The sequence below is a fragment of the Haliotis rubra genome, unplaced genomic scaffold, assembly GCF_003918875.1.
Source record: "Haliotis rubra isolate DU_JTF1 unplaced genomic scaffold, ASM391887v1 Scf62, whole genome shotgun sequence".
In the NCBI taxonomy this organism is placed as follows: Eukaryota; Metazoa; Mollusca; class Gastropoda; order Lepetellida; family Haliotidae; genus Haliotis; species Haliotis rubra.
Window position 1 is genome coordinate 1,972,487 of NW_025767324.1, and position 24,234 is coordinate 1,996,720.

Sequence of the window (24,234 nt, forward strand, 5' to 3'; positions counted from 1 at the left end):
CAGCAGATGACAGCATCGGACCGGGGTTCTCATTTTTCGTAGACGTACCGTGTCAGTTGTATGTTACACTTTTAAACAACGTAGTAGCGATTGGGACTTAACATAGTCGTAGCGCAAAGATGAAAACGCTTTGTGAAAGAGGGCTCAGATTTTGAAGTCGTGTTTTACCTGAAAAACACAACTGGTGTGGAATCAACAGTGTATTAAATACAGATATTGTATGTTATTTAGCAGGGTTTTTTTCTGCCTTTTTAGAATTGAAATAAAGGAGATAACTCTGGTCAATTCAGATATCCAGAAACTCGTATCTGAAAGCTGCATGCCATGATAACATGGTCAAAGGTTGTTGTTTTTCATATGATGAGTACAAAGGCATTTACACCCTTTTGAAGAATTCATTTCAAACCTGACACGTGATATTTGTTGAGTGAGTGAGTACATTAGACTTGATCTTCAGTGAGTGAGTGAGTGAGTGAGTAGCTTTACGCCGCAGTCAGCAATATTCCAGCTATATGGCGGCGGTCTGTTAATAATCGAGTCTGGACCAGACAATCCAGTGATCAACAGCATGAGCATCGATCTGCGCAATTTGGAACCGTTGATCTTCAGTAACCCATGCTTGTCGTAAGAGGCGACTTACGGGATCGGGTGGTCAGGCTCGCTGACTTAGTTGACACATGTCATCGTATCCCAATTGCGCAGATCAATGCTCATGCTGTTGATCACTATATTGTCTGGTCCAGACTCGACTATTTACAGAGCGCCGCCATATAGCTGGGCTATTCAAAGTCAATTTATTCACGTCAATTATGTTTATGTAAATCAGTATCATGTATAAAACTATACTGGGAGGAGAAGCCGACGGCCGGAGTGGTCGAGACGCACGGGGCTCTGGACGCCGGACACTGTCCGCAAATACAGGTTCCACTTATATTGAATGTCATGTCTTATATTCGATCTCAAACAACCTATAAGTAGCAATACCCCAGTGGTATATATAGTGAGCAACATCCACGTCGCTGGTGCGATCACCCGCAACCGCGTCACGGGGGCGGCTATTTAGTCGCCTCTTACGACAACCGGGGCGTGGGGTAGCCTAGTGGTTAAAGCGTTGGCTTGTCACGACGAAGACCCGGGTTCGAATCTCCACATAGGTACGATGTGTGAAGCCCATTTCTGGTGTCCCCGGCCGTGATGTTGCTGGAATATTGCTAAAAGCGGCGTAAAACCAAACTCAGTCAGTCAGTCAGTCCTAACCAACTATCCATAGAGGGTCTGACCAGAGTAGCTGGTGAAGACTGACCTAGTTTAACCGGGTCAGTGCCACTGGCATAATAGAACGTCATCTGTGTTATAAGTATTTTTATCATAATCTAACTACGGTTTCCCCCTAAAATTCCCCTGATATTTGCCGAAGTTGAAAACAAGATTTCCATTTGTTTCATTTTTTTATGCGACAGTGTAATTCGTGTCAAATATATACTATTACCCACAAAATCTATATATTTTCTTCCTGTATCTGAGAACACTTTTGCTGAAGGTATCTATTAATCCAGATTAATCTATTAATAACATAAAGGTATTTCGTTTATGCGGTAGGGTAGCCTAGTGGTTAAAGCGTTCGTTCGTCACGACAAAGACTTCTGGGTACAATGTGTGAAGCCCATTTCAGGTGTCCCCTGTCGTGATATTACTGGAATATTGCTCAAAGCAGCGTAAAACTAAACTCACTCACTCAATCACTCACTCATGACCAACCAAGGGCGCTTTTGGGCTAGGCTGCTAGGTATACGTTGCTGTACACTGACAACTAAACTTACTCACTAACCTGCCCAAGTCGACATGGAAACTGAAAAAATTTAGAACTTCCATAAAATCACTCAAACAGCGCCAAACCCATAGTCGAAGGGGGGTAACTCTAATTCAAACTCGTCCCGTGAAAAGTAAAATGGCCTCCGCAGTGTATAGAATTCGAGCCGAGTGACGCCAGGCAACAGTGAACAGAACGTGCATTTAACCGTATTCACGTCATTATGTCTCCGTGAACTCGGTATAACACGAGCATTCTATCCAGGATTGACAGAAGCGTGTTGTGATTGCAACAGGAGAACGGCCCATGAAAATGTCCACATGCAATAACTTACGGATGAAATATTAATTTGTTTTGCCGATTGTGCATTGTGCATGAGCAAAGGGAAGCAAGTTGGGATGACCAGAGCAGCAGACGACACTCTGACAACGCACCACAGAGCTGTGCATATAGTGAAGTACACGGATTCATTCTCACTACTGATCGATCTCCACACTGTCTAGAAGCGCTCTCGTACACCTGATTGTAGTGGGAAGTGGGATGATGATTTTAATATGATTCCCACCGCTAAACGCCTGGAGCAGGCCAGTGTTTCACTCTAACCGATGTCCAGTATGGGTCAAGTGAAGAAGATGCATCGACTTGTGTTGAGGTCAGTACACAGTAATGAGATACTTATTTATCGGCCAGGCTTGTCATGATTGTTGATGTCCGGCACAATCGGGACATTGGGTGTCCCGCTAGACGAGGCCAGGGTGCTGTTGTACAAAGCGATCTTAGCACAAAGGTGATCGTAATTTCGATACCTTAACATAGACTTACGATAGCCTCAGCACTAAAGTTGTTTTGTACAACGGCACCCATGTGCTCAGACTTGTTCTGTTTTAAACCTGTCTGAAAATACAGTTATGCTTTTTTTTTAAATGTTGCTTTAATTTCAATTGCTGTCAGTAATTTTTTTATGTTACTGTTATTCTGCAATACATGGGACCGCAGACGCAGGAATATGAGAGAAGGTTTTTGTTGCCAGAAAAGAGTCTCCTGCCACGTGCCCATTGAGATTTTTGTTTTTGTGTGTTTTACATTTATATTTTATTGTTATGCATTTTGTTATATTTCTGTTGTTGTTGCTGTGTAGGATCTTATTAATATGACATAATGTCAGAGTTCGCGCTAATAGTTTTCACATGGCCGTCATTCCATCTGCATCCCTTGGCCAACGTAAATAGGTAGAGGTCTAACCTCTAAGTAAATTCCTAAGTCGAAATCTACATACGTCTTATATATACGTCTTCTATGCATTTTGACAATCCCATTAAAAAAATTCCAATCTTGATCAGGGCTCAAGATAATTTTTCAACATCAGGAGAACATACTCCTTCTTGTTTCAATATAGGAGTACTGGAAAAACTTAGAGTACATTTAGAGTACTGAATGGAATTTAATGGCGGATCAGTAATCTTGTGCTTCGTTTCATATATGCACCACAACATTGCTACTCTTGTGTAAACAGATCTATAAACAATAAAACAATACTTTTTTCAGATAAAAACGTCTGAAAATAACTCTAAGACCGTACAGCACTGATGTGGTGCGTATGTGCTACGTTTTCTAAATTATTTCCTACCGTATCATGCATATTTTCTATCAGTACATACGCCGATACGGCCCTTATCTGGAGCCCTGTTAATGAAAAAATGAATAGTAATCATTGTAATAGTTCTCGTTTCAGCATGTATATCAGTAATATTACATATAGGTATTTACCTGGTCAGGATTGTGATGCAGTTGCAATCTTAACAAAAGTCATCATAAGATGACAAATCCAGGCCAGTAAAAATTTGAAAGAACTGTCAAAATCGTTTCCATGGAAATCATGAAAAATATAAATGCCAAAAATCCGCAAATATGTCTGCTAAGTTTTGTTTAAAGACATTGAACGGTTTTCGAGTTGGGGTCCGGAAACGAAGCCGACCCCTCCCTTTTGAGGAAATCGAGAAACAAAATTACGACATAAATCTGTAAATAGCATAAGGCACCACTTCTGGGTATATTTGATATATTTGCTAAGTTTTGTTCAAAGATACTGAACGGTTTTGGAGGTATACTCCGGATATAAAATGATAACGGATATAGAGAATACTACACGAGGTCTCATTACATACGAATTATATGAAACGAATGTCCTTCCTATGGTATCTGACTGAGCGAAAGCGAGGTCAGAAACCATAGGAAGGTCACGAGGTCATGCGCCGAGAGTCTAGCTGTATAGGGCCCGTAAGTAGGTCACTACCCGTGACAAACAACGTTTCATACCTTGTCGAATGTTCTCATGGTTGTCAGTTGACAGTAAGAAACCATTAATCTTTGCAGGAATAACATATTTCCGATCTAACCATCCCGAAATTAGCCGACCCCGCCTCCGTGGTGTAGTGGTTAGAGCGTCCGCCCGGAGAGCGGAAGGTCGCGGGATCGATCCCCGACCGCGTCATACCAAAAGACGTTAAAATATGGTACTTGTTGGTCTCTGCCTGGCTCTCGGCATTAATGGGTACAACAAGGACTGGTCGGCTCGGAGTCAGTATAATGTGTCTGAGTGGGGTATTCATGCTTCACTGCGGCATGATATCTCAGTGGGCTAGCACTATAAAACCAGCTTAAGTCTGGGTTAGTACAAGCAGCCGCACATACACATACACCCGCATACACGTCGTCATATGAGCGAAATATTCTCAAGCACGACGTTAAACCCAATTTCACCTCACCTCACCCCAAATTAGCCAACTCTTCAGACTGTCAACAGCTGTGACAGCCAGGCATGGTTGTACACTTGGTCCGGTCTAGTAAAGTCATATTTGGCGGTCGCGTGTTTTTGGAACCAGAACTGGCTCATAAGTATACACTTGTCACCGGAAATGGGGTACTGGAAGTAGCGCCTTGCGTGACTTACAGGTCCTATTATATAATGGAAACGAGAACACTGTGATGACTCCCTGTGTGATGCAGCTCCCATCACCCTCATCGGGGATTAGCTTCAGCATTCATTAGAGTGTGACAGTCATGGCGAGTGACACAACACAAAGTGGCGCTTGGTAACACAATGCAACATGGGCGACGCGGGACTGAGTTTTAAATACGTGGTACATTCTCTGTAGTGACACCTAGCTTTAAAACATCCGCGGGCCTGTTGGATAGCCTAGTGGTAAATCGTCCGCTCGTCACACCGAAGGCCCGGGTTTGATTCCCACGTGTCCCCGACCATGATATTGCTGGAATATTGCTACATCCACTCACCCAAACACCCGGTGTTCAACAGAACAATGTTTTGTCTGGTCATTGGCAGCATGGCTAGTGAGCCTTGACGGGTGCTACAGATATGTACCTAAAAGGAAGTCAAAATACAACAGAAACGTACACGTTGAAACGGCGGACGATTCCACATTCCTCAACCCAAAACCGTATGAAGTTGTTCCCGTTCGCCTGATTGTGAGTAGTATTGTGCCTATTCGAAAATATTTGTCTCTGCCTATGCTCGTGTGTTGTTGAGTTTTTGTTGTTATATAAAATGCCTCGCAACAACAGTATGGCAGTTCCGATCAAAATACAGCAACACGCCGAATGGACTCATCCTTGGGTACGTTTCTGTATTCAGATTTTGGTTGGGTATGTATTTGTACACGGAAAGTGGCAGTGTTCCTTGGACTGAACACTGAAGGTACCTGGGTTATATACCTGCAGAACCCGTGCCGACAACGACCCCCTCAGCGCCAGTGAAACTGTAATAGGCTCTCATTGGGTGCGGAGGGTGGGGTAGCCTAGTGGTTAAAGCTTTGGCTCGTCACGCCGAAGACCCGGGTTCGATCCCCCACATGGGTACAATGTGTGAAGCCCATTTCTGGTGTCCCCCGCTGTGATATTGCTGGAAAATTGCTAAATCCACTAAAATCCACTCACTCACTCTCATTGAGTGCGAGAGACATACCCAGTGTCCGAAATAGTTTCCAAATTTTGGTAGCCAGTCGGGCTAACTATGCCTGAAAGTTAAATATGCCTGAAAGGTAGCTAAAGCCCACAAAATAATTCACTAGTCCGAAATATGAATGTAGACACGGGTTTCATCATTAAGCTGCTAATATGATGAACATTTTTCTCAGGCCAGAATCTTGCATGATTTAGAAGTGTATTGTAACTTAACAAGTCGGAGAGATTGATATATTTACAAAATAACCCCGTGAAAGTTCACTAGCCACTCGGGCCCCACTGGATTTTTACTAGCCACGGGCTAGCGGGCCAATGGCTATTTCGCCTGCACATACCTCTGCCTACAGGCACTAGTTGTCGTCAAAGTAACGTAACGCCATGTAAAGAATGACCGATTTTATCGAGATCATTTTTATGATTGAAGAAAGAATACATGATGAAGGCATGTTTGGTTGATTGTTTCAGTTCTGTGAATTTAGGTACAAGACTGGCAGTTACATGTGACCAGTCATGTAGGAAACGGCCCAGATAGTTTATTCAGACCACGGATAGTGACAAAAAAAATACAGAACTCAAGTAACGCGTCTTGTACGATTACGTATTTTTTTGGTCACAACTTAAATGTATGGGTCATAAAAATGGGGATTTCACCCATCATTCAACATTTATATTGTTCCTGGAATGGACCAAATATCGTTCCTGGAATGGAAATGGGTCGTTATTCCTTGAGTGAGTGAGTTTAATTTTACGCCGCACTCAGCAATATTCCTGATATATGGCGGCGGTTTGTAAAAGATCGAGTCTGGAACAGACAACCCAGTGATCAGCAGCATGAGCATCGATCTACGCAATTGGGATACAATGACATGTGCCAACCAAGTCAGCGAACCTGACCTCCCGATCCCGTTAGTCGCCTGTTACGACAAGCGTGGGTTACTGAAGGTTCATTCTAACCCGGACCTTCACGGGTTCAAGCAGCGACTGAGTAGGGTGCGGTGGTCAACCCTTGTGAACCCCGTTGGTACTGGGATCGGAACATTGATTGGAATATTCGGTACAGGAATACTGGTTGCGTCATGGTGTTTAGAGTACATGGAGTGTTGTGATATCAAAGGTTGTTTGTCTCGTCCAGAGTTTTATGGATAGCTGATATACGGGAATGTTGATGAATGCGGCGTTAAACAGTATTCACTCAGTCGGTCATCAGGTCAGCGACTCCACCAGGATTCAGGTCAGCTATGTGAACGACCCTGTTCCAATACGTTCGCCTGACATTTGGTTCAATCTCACTGAAATCAGATCCCCGTGGTCGCTTACACCACATCAAAGACAGAAGGACATCTTTTTAAAAGGTCACGTCTGATCGACCTTCTGCGGACACTGGCCAACCAATGAAATGACAGACAGGAAGCTCAGAAGAACCTTGTCTGAAAGCAGCTTTGTTGGTTTTACGGCATAAATTTCAAATATTTTGATGAAGCTGTTCAAACTGGAAAACTAAACAGAAGGTTGGTTGGTTAAGTTGTTGTTTTACGCCACACTCAGCAATATTATTCCAGCTATATGGCGGAGGTCTATAAATAATCGATTATGGACCAGACAATCCAGTGATGAACAGCGTGAGCATCGATCTTCACAATTTAAACAGAAAGACATTCTCCATTGTCTAATACATTGCTCGGGAATGTATGACAGAACTTTTCCTTGTTCATCCCAACGAATCAAAAGATAGACGATGTCCAGCATACTGAATCAGTCGTACAACCCATAACTATCGTTCGGAATACCCAGTGTTGACCTTTTCGAGGTTGCGTGAATTGAAAAACATATTCCTACTGTCACTTTCTCGAACTTGCAAACGACACACTGTCTGTTAGATAGTTGGCCTATCTGTAAGAGAAGCTATAGGCACAATGCAGGATGGCGAAAGATCTGTGATGCTTTTGTCGGCAACATACCCAGACCATGTCAGACGGATGGAACCCGCATCACGTCTGCGCTCACTCCCAAACCAAACGGGCTCACCATGATTCCAGTAGTGTACTGTTCAGGTGGGCGTTAAACCCAACTCAATCACCAAGCCAGTTTCATGCCTTGATTTGGTCTTCAGTAACATGTGCTTGTCGTAAGAGGCGACTAACGGGGTCGGGTGGTCTGGGTTGCTGCAGACCAATTCCTGACCGGATTTTCACGTCTAGTCTCATTAAGGTGTGCCCATGATTTTGATGAAGCGTTCACCTCATATTTGAAATTTTGGTGTGAGAAATACACCCGTTTCCAATCCTTCCGATGAAATTCATATGCTACCCTGATATCTGAATAAGAACGTTTGGAATAGAATATTTCTTTCTTCAAGAAATATTCGTTTTCAAGATACAACATTCAGAGGTGGGACGCATCTGCTTTTCTGCTTCAACAGTGCTTGAGTTGTGCATATTTGCTTCAACAGTGCTTAAGGGATACTTGCTTGATTCGAAAGTGCTTGAGTGGTGCTTGTCATTTTTAGTAGTGCATGAGTGGTGTTATATCGATCTCATGGAGTGTAATTGCTGATCTGTCTGTGAATTCATTAATTGACCAGTGACGACTGACCGTCTGAAACGCTAAAGCTAAGACCATGGCCACGGCACGCATCTCAGTTTCCCAGCAAGATCGTTTTACGTACTTGATGGAATCCAGCCGAATAGCAGCGTTAATGCTGATACGCCTATATATTTACTTACTTTGGGGAATCCTGGGATACGGGCTTGCCAAGTTGAAGAGAACTGGTCAGCAAAGGTGGAGATGCGTCGTTTAATGAGCTGTATCTTTTTTTAAAATACTTTGATTGAAATCTGTCGGCTGATCATCTTCTGTATGAGGGCAATTATGATCCGTCCGGATGTGAGGTAGGAAACGTGTGTCTAGTTAGTGAACATCTTCGAGACAGAGGTCCCTGAAACGTGCAAGATCGCTGTATACCTTCTACACCACACTCAGCAATATTCCATAGGTGCCAATAAATACTTCTTGACCTGGGTGAAAGGAAGCCCTTTTCATTCAATGAAAGGCAGCCTAAATTTACTACGAATCATCACCAACCAGGGGCGGTGAGGTAGCCTAATGGTTAAATCGTCCGCAAGTCACGCTGAAGACCCGGGTTCGATTCCCAACATGGGTACAATGTGTGAAGCCCATTTCTGGTGTCCCCTCGCCGTGATATTGCTGGAACTTTGCCAACAGTGGCGTAAAACCATACTCACTCAAACACTCACACTCACTCTGCTAGGCTGCTAGGGATACATTGGTGTACACTGATAAACCATGTGAATCCTGTATATTTTGGCAGGGAATTTTGATATTCCAAAAACAAATATGAAATTTTAATGCCTTCCGTCCACATAAATAAACAGTTGGGTTATCAATCAAACAAAATGATATTTTGAAATTTGTACTGTTTCAAATTTAGCGGTAGTAAAACACAATTAGATCTACAGAATCTGCAAACCGTTCTGTTTAGCCCAACATATTTTTTTCTAAATGTATAATATCGTTGAAAAGTTATTTAGCTTAGTCATGATCCCTCTTATCCATTACACTGCTTGATCTAATGTAGTCTATTAAAGTATAATTAATTACCTTACCGTGTTTATGCCAGAGGCACACCCTCGTGTCCTGATCCATCCTTTCGAAATATCACCACAAATCTGGCTCTTTGTCAACAGACTCGCGAACATGCCAGCGATTCCGATTCAATTTGAATTCACTACACTTTGAAGCCACTAGGTCACAAAACACTTTCCAAAATGTAGAAAATAATATCCGTAGAATCGAATTTGAGCACAAAGTACACACATGAGTGTGTAAGAGTCACCAAAAATGTACATTTCCAATGGCATAATGTGAGAATTGCTTTGAAAATTGGAAATACAATGGTGTCTGAGACTCTCTTCAGTGTGCTTTAACGGCGATTGTTAAAGGCCAATGACGGCAATTGTGAATCCCTTTGAAGGTGATTGTACGGTCCCACGACGGTGAGTGTAAAGGCCATTGACGGCTCTTGTGAAGGCCTATGAAGGGGCTTGTGAAGGCTCAAGGCGATGTTAGTGATGGCAAATGACGGCGTTTGTGGAGGCCGATGACGTTGCATGTGACGGCGATGACAATGCTTGTCAAGACCGATGAAAGGCCGATGACGATGACAGTACTTGTGAAGGTCAATGGCGATGACATTGCGTGTGAAGGTCAATGGCGTGTGAAGGACTTGTGAAGGCCGATGGTGACGCTGGTGGTTGTGAAGAACGATGACAGTGCCGATCGTGACGCTGGTGGTTGTGAAGAACGATGGCAGTGCTTGTAAAGGCCGATGACAGTACATGTGAAGGCTGATGGTGACGCTGGTGGTTGTGAAGAACGATGGCAGTGCTTGTAAAGGCCGATGACAGTACTTGTGAAGGACGATGGTGACGCCGGTGGTTGTGAAGAACGATGACGGTGCTTGGGAAGGTTGATGACGATGACATTACATGTGAAGAACGTTGACAGTACCTGTGAAGGACGATGACGGTGCTCGTGAAGTCCTGTGACGGCCAATAACTTTATTTGGGGTAGTTGAGTAAAGGTGTAGTGGAGTAAAGTCGTGGTTTTAGAGAAAACTTTATGATTATGGTACTATGAGACAGTCTAAAGCGATAACGAAGTGTGTTGTATAAAAAGCAAAGATACATATTTCGACTTCGCATTTAACATCAAAACAACACACTCACACAAACACGCGCGCGCGCACACACACACACACAAACACACTCCTACACACCTCCCCAACGGAGGAAATTATATCGAAAATCTGTATTCGAAAATAATATTAAATTTATATTTAACAGAAAAAACGGTTCTTAGATTGTGTTCATAAAATATAAAAGAAAGGAGCCCAGAGACGTTATTAATATCAGACTTGCATGGGCTATATTGGGTGTATTTGTTTCAGGGTCTGTATGACAGATACCCTGTGCATGGTCCTCGTTGTGATAGGGTGTCCTGTATTCCCATTATAGCATGCATCTGACTAGACTGTACTGCAGCAGTAAAACAAATACGCCCCGGCTACACACATCATTCTAGCACGACATATTGCTGCCTTCAATACCGTTTCCAATCACTAAAAGGCGGGTCTTAACACATTGCCACGATTACGACTCCGCAACAAAGACATGTATCCTGTCCAAATTCACCGCCCATGTCAGTTCACAATCCATCACTTGTAAGAAAACCCAGTCTTCTTTTGATTTCTATAAGGCCAAGACCCAGGTGCGATTTCCAGCTTGGAAACGTTAATTTTACTTAGCGCGTTGAGACGTGCCCGACCTAGTTGTGAACGACTGGGCTCGTTGTTTCCCGTCAATAGCAAACGCCATTGGAGACAAATTACGCAAGCTACGTTCAATCGGATGTGATTTATATGATACATCGGACATATGCTTTGCGGTCTTTTTGCTTTACAGCCTAAACCAGACAGTCCTATTGATTACTCGAGATTGCTATCTGTTGTGGTGCTGTTTTGACAGGTAAACGGTTTATTATTACAACTTTTTTCACGTTTATCGATCATGTGGGATGTAGTAGTGAAGTGATGTGTAACGGTTTAACATTACACCTTTGTTCCTAGTTACCGTACATGTTGTGGGGTGAAGCCTTGAAGTGCTGTGTAACGGTTTAATATTACAGCGTTGTTAAAAGTTATCGTTCTTGTGGTATGACTAACTGACTGACTGAGTTTGGTTTTACGCCGCTTTTAGCAATATTCCAGCAACATTACGGCGGGGGACACCAGAAATGGGCTTCACACATTGTACCCATGTGGGGATTCGAACCCGGGTCTTCGTCGTGACGAGCCAACGCTTTAACCATTAGGCTACCCCACCGCCCCCTTGTGGGAAGAAGTACAGAGTAACAGTTTAACATTACACTGTTGTTCACAGTTATCGTTCATGTTTTAGAGCGAAGCATTGAAGTACTGCATAACGGTTTAACATTACGGCATTGTTCAGTTATTGTTCATGGTTTTTGGGTGAAGCATTGAAGTGTTGTTAACGGTTGAATATTACAGCATTGTTCACAGTCATCGTTCATATTTTGGGGTGAAGCATTGAAGTGTTGTTAATGGTTTAACATTACACCTATATTCACAGTTATCGTTCATGTTTTGGGGCGAAGCATTGAAGTGTTGTTAACGGTTTAACATTACGCCGTTGTTCACAGTTTTCGTTCATGTTTGTTTTGGGGTGAATTATTGAAGTACTGTATATCGGTGTAATGTTTGGCGCTGAAAACATTGGAGGAGATAGTTTTGTCTTGTGTTAAGTTCCTTATTATCACGACAGCACTACAGTAGGGAGTGACAGGGTATAGTTGGATATTTCATAAAAAGTTGGCGGGTATTCTGTCACAATTGATAATGACTACCTTACCACAATTTGTGGGTAACGATTAATCTACATTTAGCCCCTCTTTGACGTTAAACTTCATGAACGGTTGAGGCGCTCGTGAAGTGTGAAAGAAATGCAAGATATCAATATCCTTCAGTAAACTTTAGGTTTGATGAAAAAGTATGAGTCATTATACACGGAACGTTAAGAAAAACGCAAATATTTTCACGAGAGCGTGTATAATCACATTTTCTCCAAATACATCTGCATGATAACCCTTATCAACGCCGCGGAACGTGATATCAATTACTTCTTCAAACTGACCATGCATCACAAACATGGGACTCTCCTGGCCATTAACAGATTCAATGTTGAACCAATTTCCACCTCATTACAAGCAGTCAGAGCGTTGTCACAATCATTTTTGTGGAATAAAAACTCCTCTATTGAATCTATGACATAAAATCCATTTCCTATTACCGTGAATCGATTCAGGCTATTTTAAGGTAATTGTTTTATTTGCCCAGTAGCGAGTCGGTTTCTTTCATCTTCAGCCTAACAAAATAACGCTTTCGGTGCTTTTTGCGCCGAAATGAAACTGTAAATGTTATGATATAAACTGTTAGCAAGCACTTCATATCTCTTGGTTCATAGGATACAAGCGCCTGGATTCTGTTTCTATGATCAAACACTCTGGAAGTTGAAACATGTACTTTCTAAGACGAGCAAATCAAACAGCCAAAATCTTCCATGGACTATGGATTTCAGCTACCACTGTATGTCAAAGGAGAAACTCGTAATGGAAAGTACTTTTGGGAAAAGTAAATGGAAAACGTCTCCCAGTCTTGATCGTGTGGATGTGATTTGGAGGGGGAGAACATCGGGTAACTGTAATTGAATAAGTGAAATATGACGTACGAGCATGAGTGAGTGAGTTTAGTTTAATGCCGCACTCAGCAATAATGGCGGCGGTCTGTAAGTCATCGATCCTGGACCAGACTATCCAGTGATCAACAGCATGAGCATCGATCTACACAATTGGGATTCGATGACGTGTCAACCAAGTCAGCGAGCCTGGCCACCCAATCCGGGTAGTCGCTTCTTACGATAAGCATGGGTTACTGAAGATCAATTCTCACCCGGATCTTCACTGGTCTCGTACGAGAATGACAACGGTGAGCTTTTGCAATATACTAAGGTAGACTGCCCTTTAAAAGTTGGTATTGAACTGTATGAAAGAAACTGATTGCCAAAGAAGAGAGGGGAATTGTTTAAAAAGGATAACTACCACAGAAGGAAATATAGATACGGCTCTGCCAAATTAGAAATACGATGTTTGATTTGAAACAGCTTTGAATTTTTCAGTATAATCTGTTTATGAAACTTTTAAAATAGCTGGAGCTTTTAGACGGAACTGGATGCTGCTTTCAAACATAATCGGAAAGACATGCTCTTACGATTGTTGTACAGAGCAAACAGGAGTATCTTCTCTGAAGCTAGTCTACACTGGGAAGGAAATTGAATTGCGTATCGACAACCATTGTGTACAAATGCCTTGATCTTGACGGAGAACAAGTAGGCTTTATAAATACAAACATGCGCTACTTTCATATTAACCCATTCAACACCGCAGGCCGAATAATCGGCCACAACGTTATGAGTCCCCAGACACTAGACGCCGATTAATCGGCCAGGCAGTAATCACGTCAAAGCGAGACATAATTTTAGGAGCCTACCTGATTTATGATTCTTATAGTAAATCTATCACATTTCACAATGTCTGAAAACACTTATTAAATTTCAATTGATCATAGATTTTCGGCAGAATTAAAATTATAAACTATTTTTCGCAATGTTATTGAAAACAACGATTCTCGGACACATCAGAGGTACAGATAAGCTGCGTATCTGCGTAAATTACGCAAATATTTATGTGAAAACTCAATTCCTATTACGTCTGTTGCGTACAAGGACGCTTGTATTTTTGTAAATACTCAATATATTTGATTGTAGATGCGTACACAGAAAACTGTCAAATCTTAGCTTGCGTACCAGTGGATAGATAAAGCAACTGAGGTATATTGAGAGGTTCTATTTTGGCACATGAACACTCAACTAGCAGTCTTTCATATCGTTTCTCATATTACAGATCAAATATAAATAACAAACACTAACATTTAAACTTTATTATATTTTAACAATTAATGGAAAAAGGCAAAATACCCAATTGATTTTGAGTGAGGTGAGTACAATTTGTTTGGTTACTCAGAGGAAAATTGGGATACCCAATTGAGATGAAGAGAAGCGGGTACATAACTCAATGACCCAAAAAGTTATCTGTAGCTCTGGACACATGCTTCGCTAGCGGTCCACAACAAAATTGCCAAAGAGCACAATAACGATGTTTCGAGGAAATCATTAAATAAATTGAATAAACTAATGAATAAAATCAACAATAGTATTCATAAAAGTTGTCAAACGTACACATAAAATTACTATTTCCATCTTTTTGTACGATCATGTAATGCAAGTCAAGTCATTGACATCTCGGCTTTCGCCGCCTCAATCTTCACGCTCGGACACGATGTTTAATGCGAAAATATATGCATTAATCATTTTTGTCACAGGTCATAACCTAGCACGATACGTCCAATAAGTTCCATAATTTACGTATAGGTAGCGATTTCTCGCTTAATATGTTCAGAATAGCATTATTTTACCCAAAACTTTCGTCTAAATCTAAAAAATTTCGTTTACGAGGACGGTATCCATTGCTGTAATATGTTTGGCTGCCTTAGGTCACGTGTCTGATTTTGACCAATCACGACCCTTATAGCAGACTGTGGCGAAAGAGCGTCACTAGAAACCAGTCTTTATCCAATAAAATCGCTTCTTACAACTGTGAAAATACTCTCGGCAAGGGTACAGTGATATTTATGATGTTCAGAGCTTTCGAACGATACCCGACATCAAACGATTGGCCTGGCATGTTACTCATACGAAGCTTCGAAAACGGAGGTATTTTCCGTTGTTGTGTCATGTTACCGAGCGGAAAGCCACTGATATCGGGAAATAGGCAACCATACATATTATGTAAGAAATCTTTTTATAATAATTTTCTAATTACGTAAAAATGAAAATATAAAAGAAAAACGCACGGGGATGTTATGACAATTTATTTAAGTTGTAGTTGAATTATTTGAATAACATGATAAAAATAAATTTCATATTTATCAACAGTAGGATTAGATCTTTTTGGTGTATGAGATGTAGTAGCAATAACGTTTTACAAGCTCATATTTTCCTTTATAAACATAGGCTTCATCTATGACCTTAGAGCCTCTGGGAACTCGGTGTCATGGCAGTAAAAGCTTCTGGTTGACTGGTGTTGAAAGAGTTGAGGTTCCTGAGATGAAACCGAATGGAAGCTACCTGTTCCAAGGAGAAACTATGTTTTTGTTTGGGCAAATTAAGAACATCTAAGTAAATAAGTGGTCCTGTTGTGTTCAAGTCATGAAGTCATGACATATTGAGAAGCCTATTGTATGATGTGTTAAGAATCTCGGTATTACTCATCGAATGAGGTATGGCAACGTGGACTTATTTAAACGCCAATTTACCTTCAGTCGTAATATTTTTTTATGAGCCTTAATAAAAAAAAGGTCACTTTCTCTGAAATGAAAAGCTCAGTGTCTCTGTCTTGACGCTGTGGTTTTTAGTCCTAGGCTAAGAAAAGTCCCTATCTTTTAGGATCTTTCCGCAGCATCAAAAGTGTTATCCAGTAATTAGTATGACATCCCCCACCCTCCAGAAATTCTTGTTGATATTGAACTAGCCACATAATGTATCAGGTTACTAAAGACAAACAAGGTTGAAATAGTGTCCACGTGTTCATAGACCAATTGCATGAGTATTAAGCACTGGTGTTCAACATGGCAAGATATGCAGTATAAGGCCGGGTGTATCATATTACCTGATTTTGATACTATCTCTACATTTTGCCTAGGAGTATTTTCTGATGTCCGTGATCTAGTCTTGCTGTAATCAATGCTGGGATGTGTATTTCGTGCTCTAATCTTGTTTTTGTAGCGGTGATATGGCTCTACTTCGTACTCTAATAATGCTGTATATCATACTGTAATGTTGCTGTCGTTTGTATTCGAAATGTGCTGTTTTCATCATCTAAGCTTGCTGTACATTGGAATGTGATTTGTCGCATATTATGTTCTACTTTTACTGTATTTCGCACTTCAACCGTGGTGTATTTCGTGCTCTAATCTTGCTGTATTTCGTTCTCTAACCTTGCTGTGATGTTGCTGTATCTAGTGCTCTTAGTACAAGCTGGTTGTTGCGGCAGCACTTAAGCTTTAACAAGAGGCCTAATGTTACAAGACCAAGTGTGCGCAATACATCCATATAGGCAATTAATTCATTGTAACGTTTCATTTCTACATGCTCTGCTATACCATCCAGTAGATCCGGGAGAAATGTCATCGTAAACTCTCCCATTTCAATTTTAGCATGGGGTTAAAAAGAAACATTTCTTGTGAAACATGTTGTTCACTTCTTCAGAGAATAAAACCCAAATGGTCTTCAAATTACAAGTTCGAAACGTAGAAACACGCTGGAGTGACATTGTGCATTTATAGTGCTCTGGGCTCAATACTGTATACAAGCTCACTTCAATACTAAGACCAACGTACAGTGATCGACAACCATTTGGATTACTATTTAGCCCATTCTGATGTGCCGTCAATTTAGGATTGGCAGCCAACATGGATTGGAATTAAACTCACTTCGCTGTCAGTCACGACTGATTCACCAGCACGTTTGCGTCCATAGTTGTCCTCTACTCTCGCCGTGATATTGCTGGAATATTGCTAAAAGCGGCATAAAACTAAACTCGCGCACTCACTCCAAACAAGGATGATTATGCGTTTCATTCTAATGACCTTGACTTTATGTTTCAGGCGCATGGGCGTGACCTCCACCTACAACTTCCTGGTCATGTGTATCTGCGTGTGCCTAACAGTGTATGCCGTGTGCTACTTCCGGGTAGATAAATCTAAACACCCGTCACCGGAAGTCGTCCTTAGGACAAACAGGACCTACAAAATGATTCACCTTCATTCCTTCCCGTGGTATTACGAGCTACAAATGGGAGAGAAACATTTCGAGGGATGTCCAGTCAGCAATTGTGTGTACGTGGACAAACCAGAAACAATTCCCGAAAGCGACGCGATCATGTTTTACACCGACCACCAAGCCGGGAACGCTCCGCCGGCGAAGTCCCCTGGACAAATCTGGATCTTTTTCTCTGTAGAGAGCCCAGTTCATTCCGGTAACACTGGTTTTGGTGGTCCATCGTGGGAGGGGAAGTTCAACTGGACAATGAGCTACCGCCTAGATTCGGACATTAAATTTGGCTACGGGGACGTGGTGCCTGGTGGGATCAATGGAACCAAAGATTATGTTGCCATAGCTTCGAGAAAGAAGAAACACGTAGCATGGTTCGTCAGCAACTGCAATACCCAAAGCCAAAGGATGAAATATGTGAAGTTGCTACAAAATTACATCCCAGTCGACATATACGGTCATTGTGGAAAGTTAAAATGTGAGCGTGGGAGATCTGGAGAGTGTATGAAGATGCTAGAGCAAGATTATAAGTTTTATTTATCTTTCGAAAATTCTTTATGCCAAGACTATGTCACTGAAAAATTATTAAAAACGTTGAAAACCGACATTGTGCCTGTCGCAAGAGGTCTGGCCGACTACTCTGCCTTGTTGCCTTCATCAATGATGGCCATTGTCACGGAGGACTTCGCATCGGTGAGCGATTTAGCAGAACGCCTGAATTATCTGGCTGATAATGTGGGCGAATATGTGTCCTATCTCAAGTGGAAGGATTCGTATCATATTGTCGAGCCACAACCCTTTCCCCACTGTTTGTTATGCGAACGAGTTCATCAACCATCGCAGTGGTCCAATGTCTACCAGAACGTTGCTGACTGGTGGGGAAGGGGCCGATGCAGCGAAGCTAAGGACATCAGTGCTTGATGCAGACACAAAAAAGTTTAGCCCCATCACTTCTCTCTGGGACATGTTCAATAGAAAATGTGATCAGAAGCTTCTGAGTGCTACCCATTATGATATATCTAATCCAGAAGCACCAATGTCAAAAGATAATTCTACCCGGAGGGATCTGGTAATGACACCTTTGGTTCTTTTTTAAGGGAATCGAGTCGCCACAGGTCCAAGATGATCCTTTTAGTGTCAGGTGCGTGTGGCTTTGCGTGGAGACGGGAACTTGGATAGATGTCACACAGAATCCACAATTTGTTAATGAAAGCGCTTGTAGGACTAGAAATCGGTTTATTCTCATGTATGCTGATTTGAATAATATAATCAAAGTTTGCCCTAATATAATCAAAGTTTGCCCTATTAAGCCATAAATGTCATGTGGTCATCCCAAGGGAGACTCCATGGCAATCCCAATCCTTCTTATTTTTATCTCAAATCTCAAATCCTATATTTCTTTCAGAAATGCTCCTCGTCAGTTCTGTCAGAAGTTAACACTGCCATCGAATTTCATTTTTTAAATGAAAAGTTGTGTAAGTGCACTGGACTACTTCTTTAAACTCTTGTTTTTCGTTCCCCTAAAATATTGCTTGACTCATTTGTCAGTAAAGAGATGTGTTTCTTAAAGGAATGACCAACACTTAGCTCAGTCCCGAGTCTCCCATGTTGAACACATATTGCAGTCGTTAATGTTGTAATGACAGTTGGTAAATTCATTATCAGAGTATGGAAATAAACATGGCAGACCATATTAAAGGTATCCATCAAGCACTACATCCATGCGCTGCTTAATTTCCAAACGATTCTTTCAATTATTGTGCAACTCTCAAAGTCAGTGTTTTGCTCGAGTTTGGGCTTTAACCCAGATGTATTTTACAGAAAAGGAATTTCGTAGTGGCGTGCTGAGGTTTAGGTTTTAATTCAGGTCTTCCAGAGTTTTGATATCGCTTGATTCCTCCTATAAAAGAAACAGACCATAAAGACGGAATGTGTAAAAGTTCGCAGTATATAATGCAATTTTGCCAAGCAACTTCTCCAAAGCATTTCGTGCAGCCAAAAGTGTTGAAGAAGCTTCCACGGTATATAATTATATATTATTGTAACACTTTGTCAACATGTGAATTTATGGAGATGTCACAGAAATCAAAGCTCATGTACCTACCCATAATGCACCCGATGTATAGCATTGTTTGTTTGTTGTTTTACGCCGCACACAGCAATATTCAGAATGTGTGGTTGTAGTCCATGATGTTCTAGTCGGTCTAAGCAATACAGTGATTGCAGCTTAACAACGACCAACATGGAACGCCTTCTTACGACCTTTAAAGATTGCTTGGGGCCTGTTCCAACCTGGAATCTCCCCATGGCGCACAAGGTTGTAGCCACACATATAGTCCATCAAGATTTTGTATGCCCCAATATACTTTTTGAATGTTTAAGTCAGTGATGTACACATTTGTATTACCTGTTTTATTTATATTCTTTTATGTTGCTGTTACATGGGATGATATTTTTTAAAAAGCATTTATTTTATGGTTGTCAACTCGATGTAAAAATCAAAATTGTCGTCATATTCATTAGCACTGGTCATTCCGTAACACTCCGATTCGGAGGTCAATAAAAGGGACGAGATTTAGCGAACACACCTTTGCCATTACAAGGGGAAAATTTCGTTCCAGGATAGAAAATGAAAACATGTTTGTGGACAGTTTGGTTACTGCAACTTGTTATTCACCTGTCTCTTGTAGTTGTCCATTCCCCCTATCACTTGACCACATATACGACCCACTTGATGCCAACCTCCTTCCCCTTTCTACTCGAACACACCGGACCTCCTCTTCCTGGGACGGTGGGGAAGTCAAGTGGTTAAAGCGTTCGCTCGTCACGCCGAAAACCCGGGTTCGATTTCCCACATGGGTACAATGTGTGAAGCCCGTTTCTAGTGTCCCTTGCCGTGATATTGTTGGAATATTGCTAAAAGCGGCGTAAAACTAAACTCACTGATACAACAGCCACACAAACACACCTAGAATTCGTGTAAGGGACCATTTCACCACGACCAACGGTACCACCCTAACCCCCATCCCGCTCAAAGACCAGAGTTCAGCATGGAGTTGTCTTGTATTTCTCGGGCACATATAGATAAACAGGAACCCGTTTTATGTGGGTTTTTTCATCTGTAATTATGATTTCCGATTAATCTAACGCAACACATGCGCCCTGTTATGTGGTTGTGGCTTGTATACACGAAAGAATATCAAACGTAAAGACTGGCTCCATGCTGTCTGTGCGCGTGGTAATCGTTTTAGTGACTGATTCATCTTGGAACTGATGTGATTAATGTATAATTGTGCGGGAAATGTGAGAAACAATGCCTGATCTGTTCATACAGTGTTGAAAATTATATTCATATATGTTATTTGAAACAAGGGAACAATTACCATTACCCTTATGAAGCTTGAGGTTCCGTGACCCGTGAAGATCCGGGTTAGAATTGATCTTCAGTACCCCATGCTTGTCGTAAGTGGCGACTAAGGGGATCGGATGGTCAGGCTCGCTGGCTTGGTTGACACATGTTATCGTATCCCAGTTGCGTAGATCGATGCTCTTGATGTTGATCACTGGATTGTCTGGTCTAGACCTATTTACAGACCGCTACCATATAGCTGGAATATTGCTGAGTGCGGCGTAAAACTAAAGTCACTACTACCACTAACCAATGAGGTTCCATGAATGCTGGAGACACAGAAATGCCTTGATACCGCTAGTCACCTTGTTAGCCTGTGCAATACGTTCTACATATTGTTGATGCTATGGTATCTTCCTAAATACCCTGTGTCATTCTTACAAGACATTTTCGTTTTCACAGTTCTTTCATGATCACCACGTCTGATACTATATAATGTTATTTTGTGGAAGTAGAATCACATATTCTATGCAAGAGATATTTCTGAATAAAGAGCACAATATTCATGAATCTTCAGTTTTTTTATGTTTTTGGAGTAAGAAATTGAGAGCATGGATTTAACATATTCATACAAACTTCAGTTAGAACATTTTGTGTCATTCCAATAAATGTTGGTGGAAAGCATAAAGTCACGCAAACCTCACAACCTGGTTATAACGAGTGAGTGAATGATTTTGACGCCGATTTGAACAGTGTTCCGTGTCTATAATCATAATAAGTGCATTTATAATGCGCCAAACTCCATTCACTAGGTGAATGCTCATATCGCTATCATACTGTTATTACCCCGGATAACCCAGCTTCACTTTGAGGCGCTAGACGGTTATTAGTCACTTGACTTATCCCACCGGGTACCCATTTATACTTCTGGGTGAACTGAGGCAATTTTGAACATACTTACTTTCCTAATGTGAGACCACATGTATCACATGTGCTTCGTTGTGGGGCAGGACTGAAGTTCTAAAAACTCTCAGGAGTCACGTTGCCAAACACGATCACCCCACCAAGAACTCTCCGCGCTCGACGTTGCATAACTTCAATATATTTGTGACCTGAGCTCTATGCAGAGTCGAGCCAACTTCATATGGACTGACCTTTTACAGTGTTATTGTGCAACACCTGAGCATCGTACCGGTCATAAAACATAAAATAAAATTTCCAAAATAATATTTTTGATATACCGATTTTTGAACCCGAGAACATTATCATGGCTGTGATTCTTTTAAATGCACCCTACCAGTGCGTGTGAAGGCCTATGAAGGGGCTTGTAAAGGCCCATGATGGTTCTCGTGGCGGCCGATGATGATTTTTGTGAAAACCCGTGACGATACTTGTGGAGGCAGATGATGATGCTTCTCAGGTCAGTGATAGTGATGGGCGTTGGTCTAAGCGTTCACTCGTCACGCTTCGATTCCCCACATGGGTACAATGTGTGAAACACATTTCTGGTGTCCCCCGCCGTGATATTGCTGGGGTATTGCTAAAATCGGCGTAAAACCCAACTCACTCACTCGATGATGATGCTCCTGAATACCTATGATGGGCTTATGAAGGCAGATGGCGGTGCTGTTAAAGGTCGATTGAATACTCTGCAAAACACGATTCAGAACCCGATGCTGTACAAAGTCTGGTTTGTATTTAGGTTTACAGTGGTACAGGTGCTGGACGGAAGGAACATGCCATTATTCAGGGTTTGTGAGACAGGCTAAAGCGATCACGAAATGTGTTACAGCGTCAGCAGAAATATATATTTCTATGACATTGCATTTAAAAACATCACAACCCGCCCTGATGGAGGAGACGGACATTTGCTCTTTATCTCTTTGCAGACTCGCGGAACTGTGGGATAGCCTAGTGGTTAGAGCGTTCGCTCGTCACGCCGAAAGCCCGGTTTCGATTCCCTTCATGGGTACAAGTTGTGAAGCCAATGTCTGGTGTCCCCCGAGGAATATTGCTAAAAGCGGCGTAAAACCCAACTTACTCACTCTTTGTAGACTCCTCCTGGAGGTGGCCTTGATGCCTACCTAGTGGTCGGACGAACTGTACTGCAGCACAGTAAATATTCGCGCTTCACACATCGATCTAGTGCGACACATTGCTGCCTTCAATACCAATCCCAATCACAAGCAAACAGCTAAACACATTACCACGATTATGAAACCCCACCAACGACATGTAACCTGTCTTCATTCACCGCCCATGAAGTTCAATAAATACATTCGAGCTTCACACATCGATCTAGTACGGCACATTGCTGCCTGCAATACCGTTCCAAGTCACAAACAAACAGTCTAAACACATTACCACGACTATGAAACCGCACCAATGACATGAAACCTGTCTGTATTCTCCGCCCATGTCAGTTCACAATGCATCACTTGTGCGAGAATCCAATCACTCTTCTTTTGATTTCTATAAGCTACGGAATCCAGGCCAAGACTTGTGGGATCTCCAACTCGGAACAGTAATTTGACTGAGTGCCTCTGAAAAAATTGCTCGACCTTGCTGTGTTCTACTGGGTTCGTTGTATCCCATCAATATCAAATATATATAAATAAAATGTTACACAAGCTCCGTTCAAAGAAATATGATTTATATATATTGGACATACACCATGTGTTTTTATATTTTACTGACTAATCCAGAGAGGAAAACCAAGTTCTATGGACAGTCAACTTCTTTATTGCACTGGAAGCGGCGTTTTCGGTGTAGATACTAACACCGTTATCAAGTGAGTGATGTATCTACACCGAAACGTCACATTCATTGCAATAAAGTTAGAACTTGGTTTTCCTTCATCTTTACAACTTCTAAAATGCCTCTCAAATAAGTTAAACCAGAGAGTCCTGTTCACGTGGTTGCTTATTTGTAACTGTGGTGGTGTATTGGGAGGAAAAGGTTTCAGGTTTCAAATGTTTTCATGGTCATCGATCTTCAGGGATGAAGCAGTGAAATGCTGTGCAACAGTTTAACATAAGGGCATTGTACACAGTTATCGTTTCTGTTGTGGAGTGAGGGAGTGAAGTGATGTGCAACATGTTAACATTACAGCATTGTTCATAGCTATTGCTCCTATTGTGGGTTGTGGCAACTAAGTGTTGTGTAAAACTAATATTACACCATTGTTCACAGTTATCGCTTATGTTGTGGGGTGAAGTAGTGAAGTCCTCTGTAACGGCTAAATAATTAAAACAGAGTTCAGAGTTATCGCTCATGTTGTGGGGTGAAGCAGTGAAGAGCCGTATCAGGTGACAGTTGAAAAAGGTAACTGTGCTGCCCAGCAAATCCATTGTCAATGGTTGAGAGGGTAAGTGTGAGAACATCGCTGAATTTCAATATTCTTCAGTAAGCTTGCAGTTTGATGGAACATATTAGTCTTTAAACACGCAAGGAAAAAGTAGACTAAAGGAAATATTTTCACTTCAGCACGTATGATCATATTTTCTTCAAATACATCTGCATGGTATCCTATATCAACGCCGCGAAACGAAATA

General features: G+C 41.7%; 1 protein-coding gene across 1 annotated transcript; it reads left to right on the forward strand.

The window, feature by feature from the left end:
- The first annotated feature begins 1,943 nt into the window (after positions 1-1,943).
- LOC124256162 (alpha-(1,3)-fucosyltransferase C-like) lies at positions 1,944-20,521 on the forward strand. The gene is made up of 2 exons (XM_046690117.1): positions 1,944-2,462; positions 17,166-20,521. The coding sequence occupies exons 1-2, from the start codon at positions 2,416-2,418 to the stop codon at positions 18,250-18,252; spliced, it is 1,134 nt and encodes a 377-aa protein (XP_046546073.1). The 5' UTR covers positions 1,944-2,415; the 3' UTR covers positions 18,253-20,521.
- The last annotated feature ends 3,713 nt before the right edge of the window (positions 20,522-24,234 follow it).

Coding starts and splice junctions, on each gene's coding strand:
- LOC124256162 (XM_046690117.1), top strand. CDS start 2,416: ATGTCCAGTATGGGTCAAGTGAAGAAGATGCATCGACTTGTGTTGAG. Junction 2,463..17,165: donor ATGCATCGACTTGTGTTGAG/GTCAGTACACAG, acceptor TTTATGTTTCAG/GCGCATGGGCGTGACCTCCA.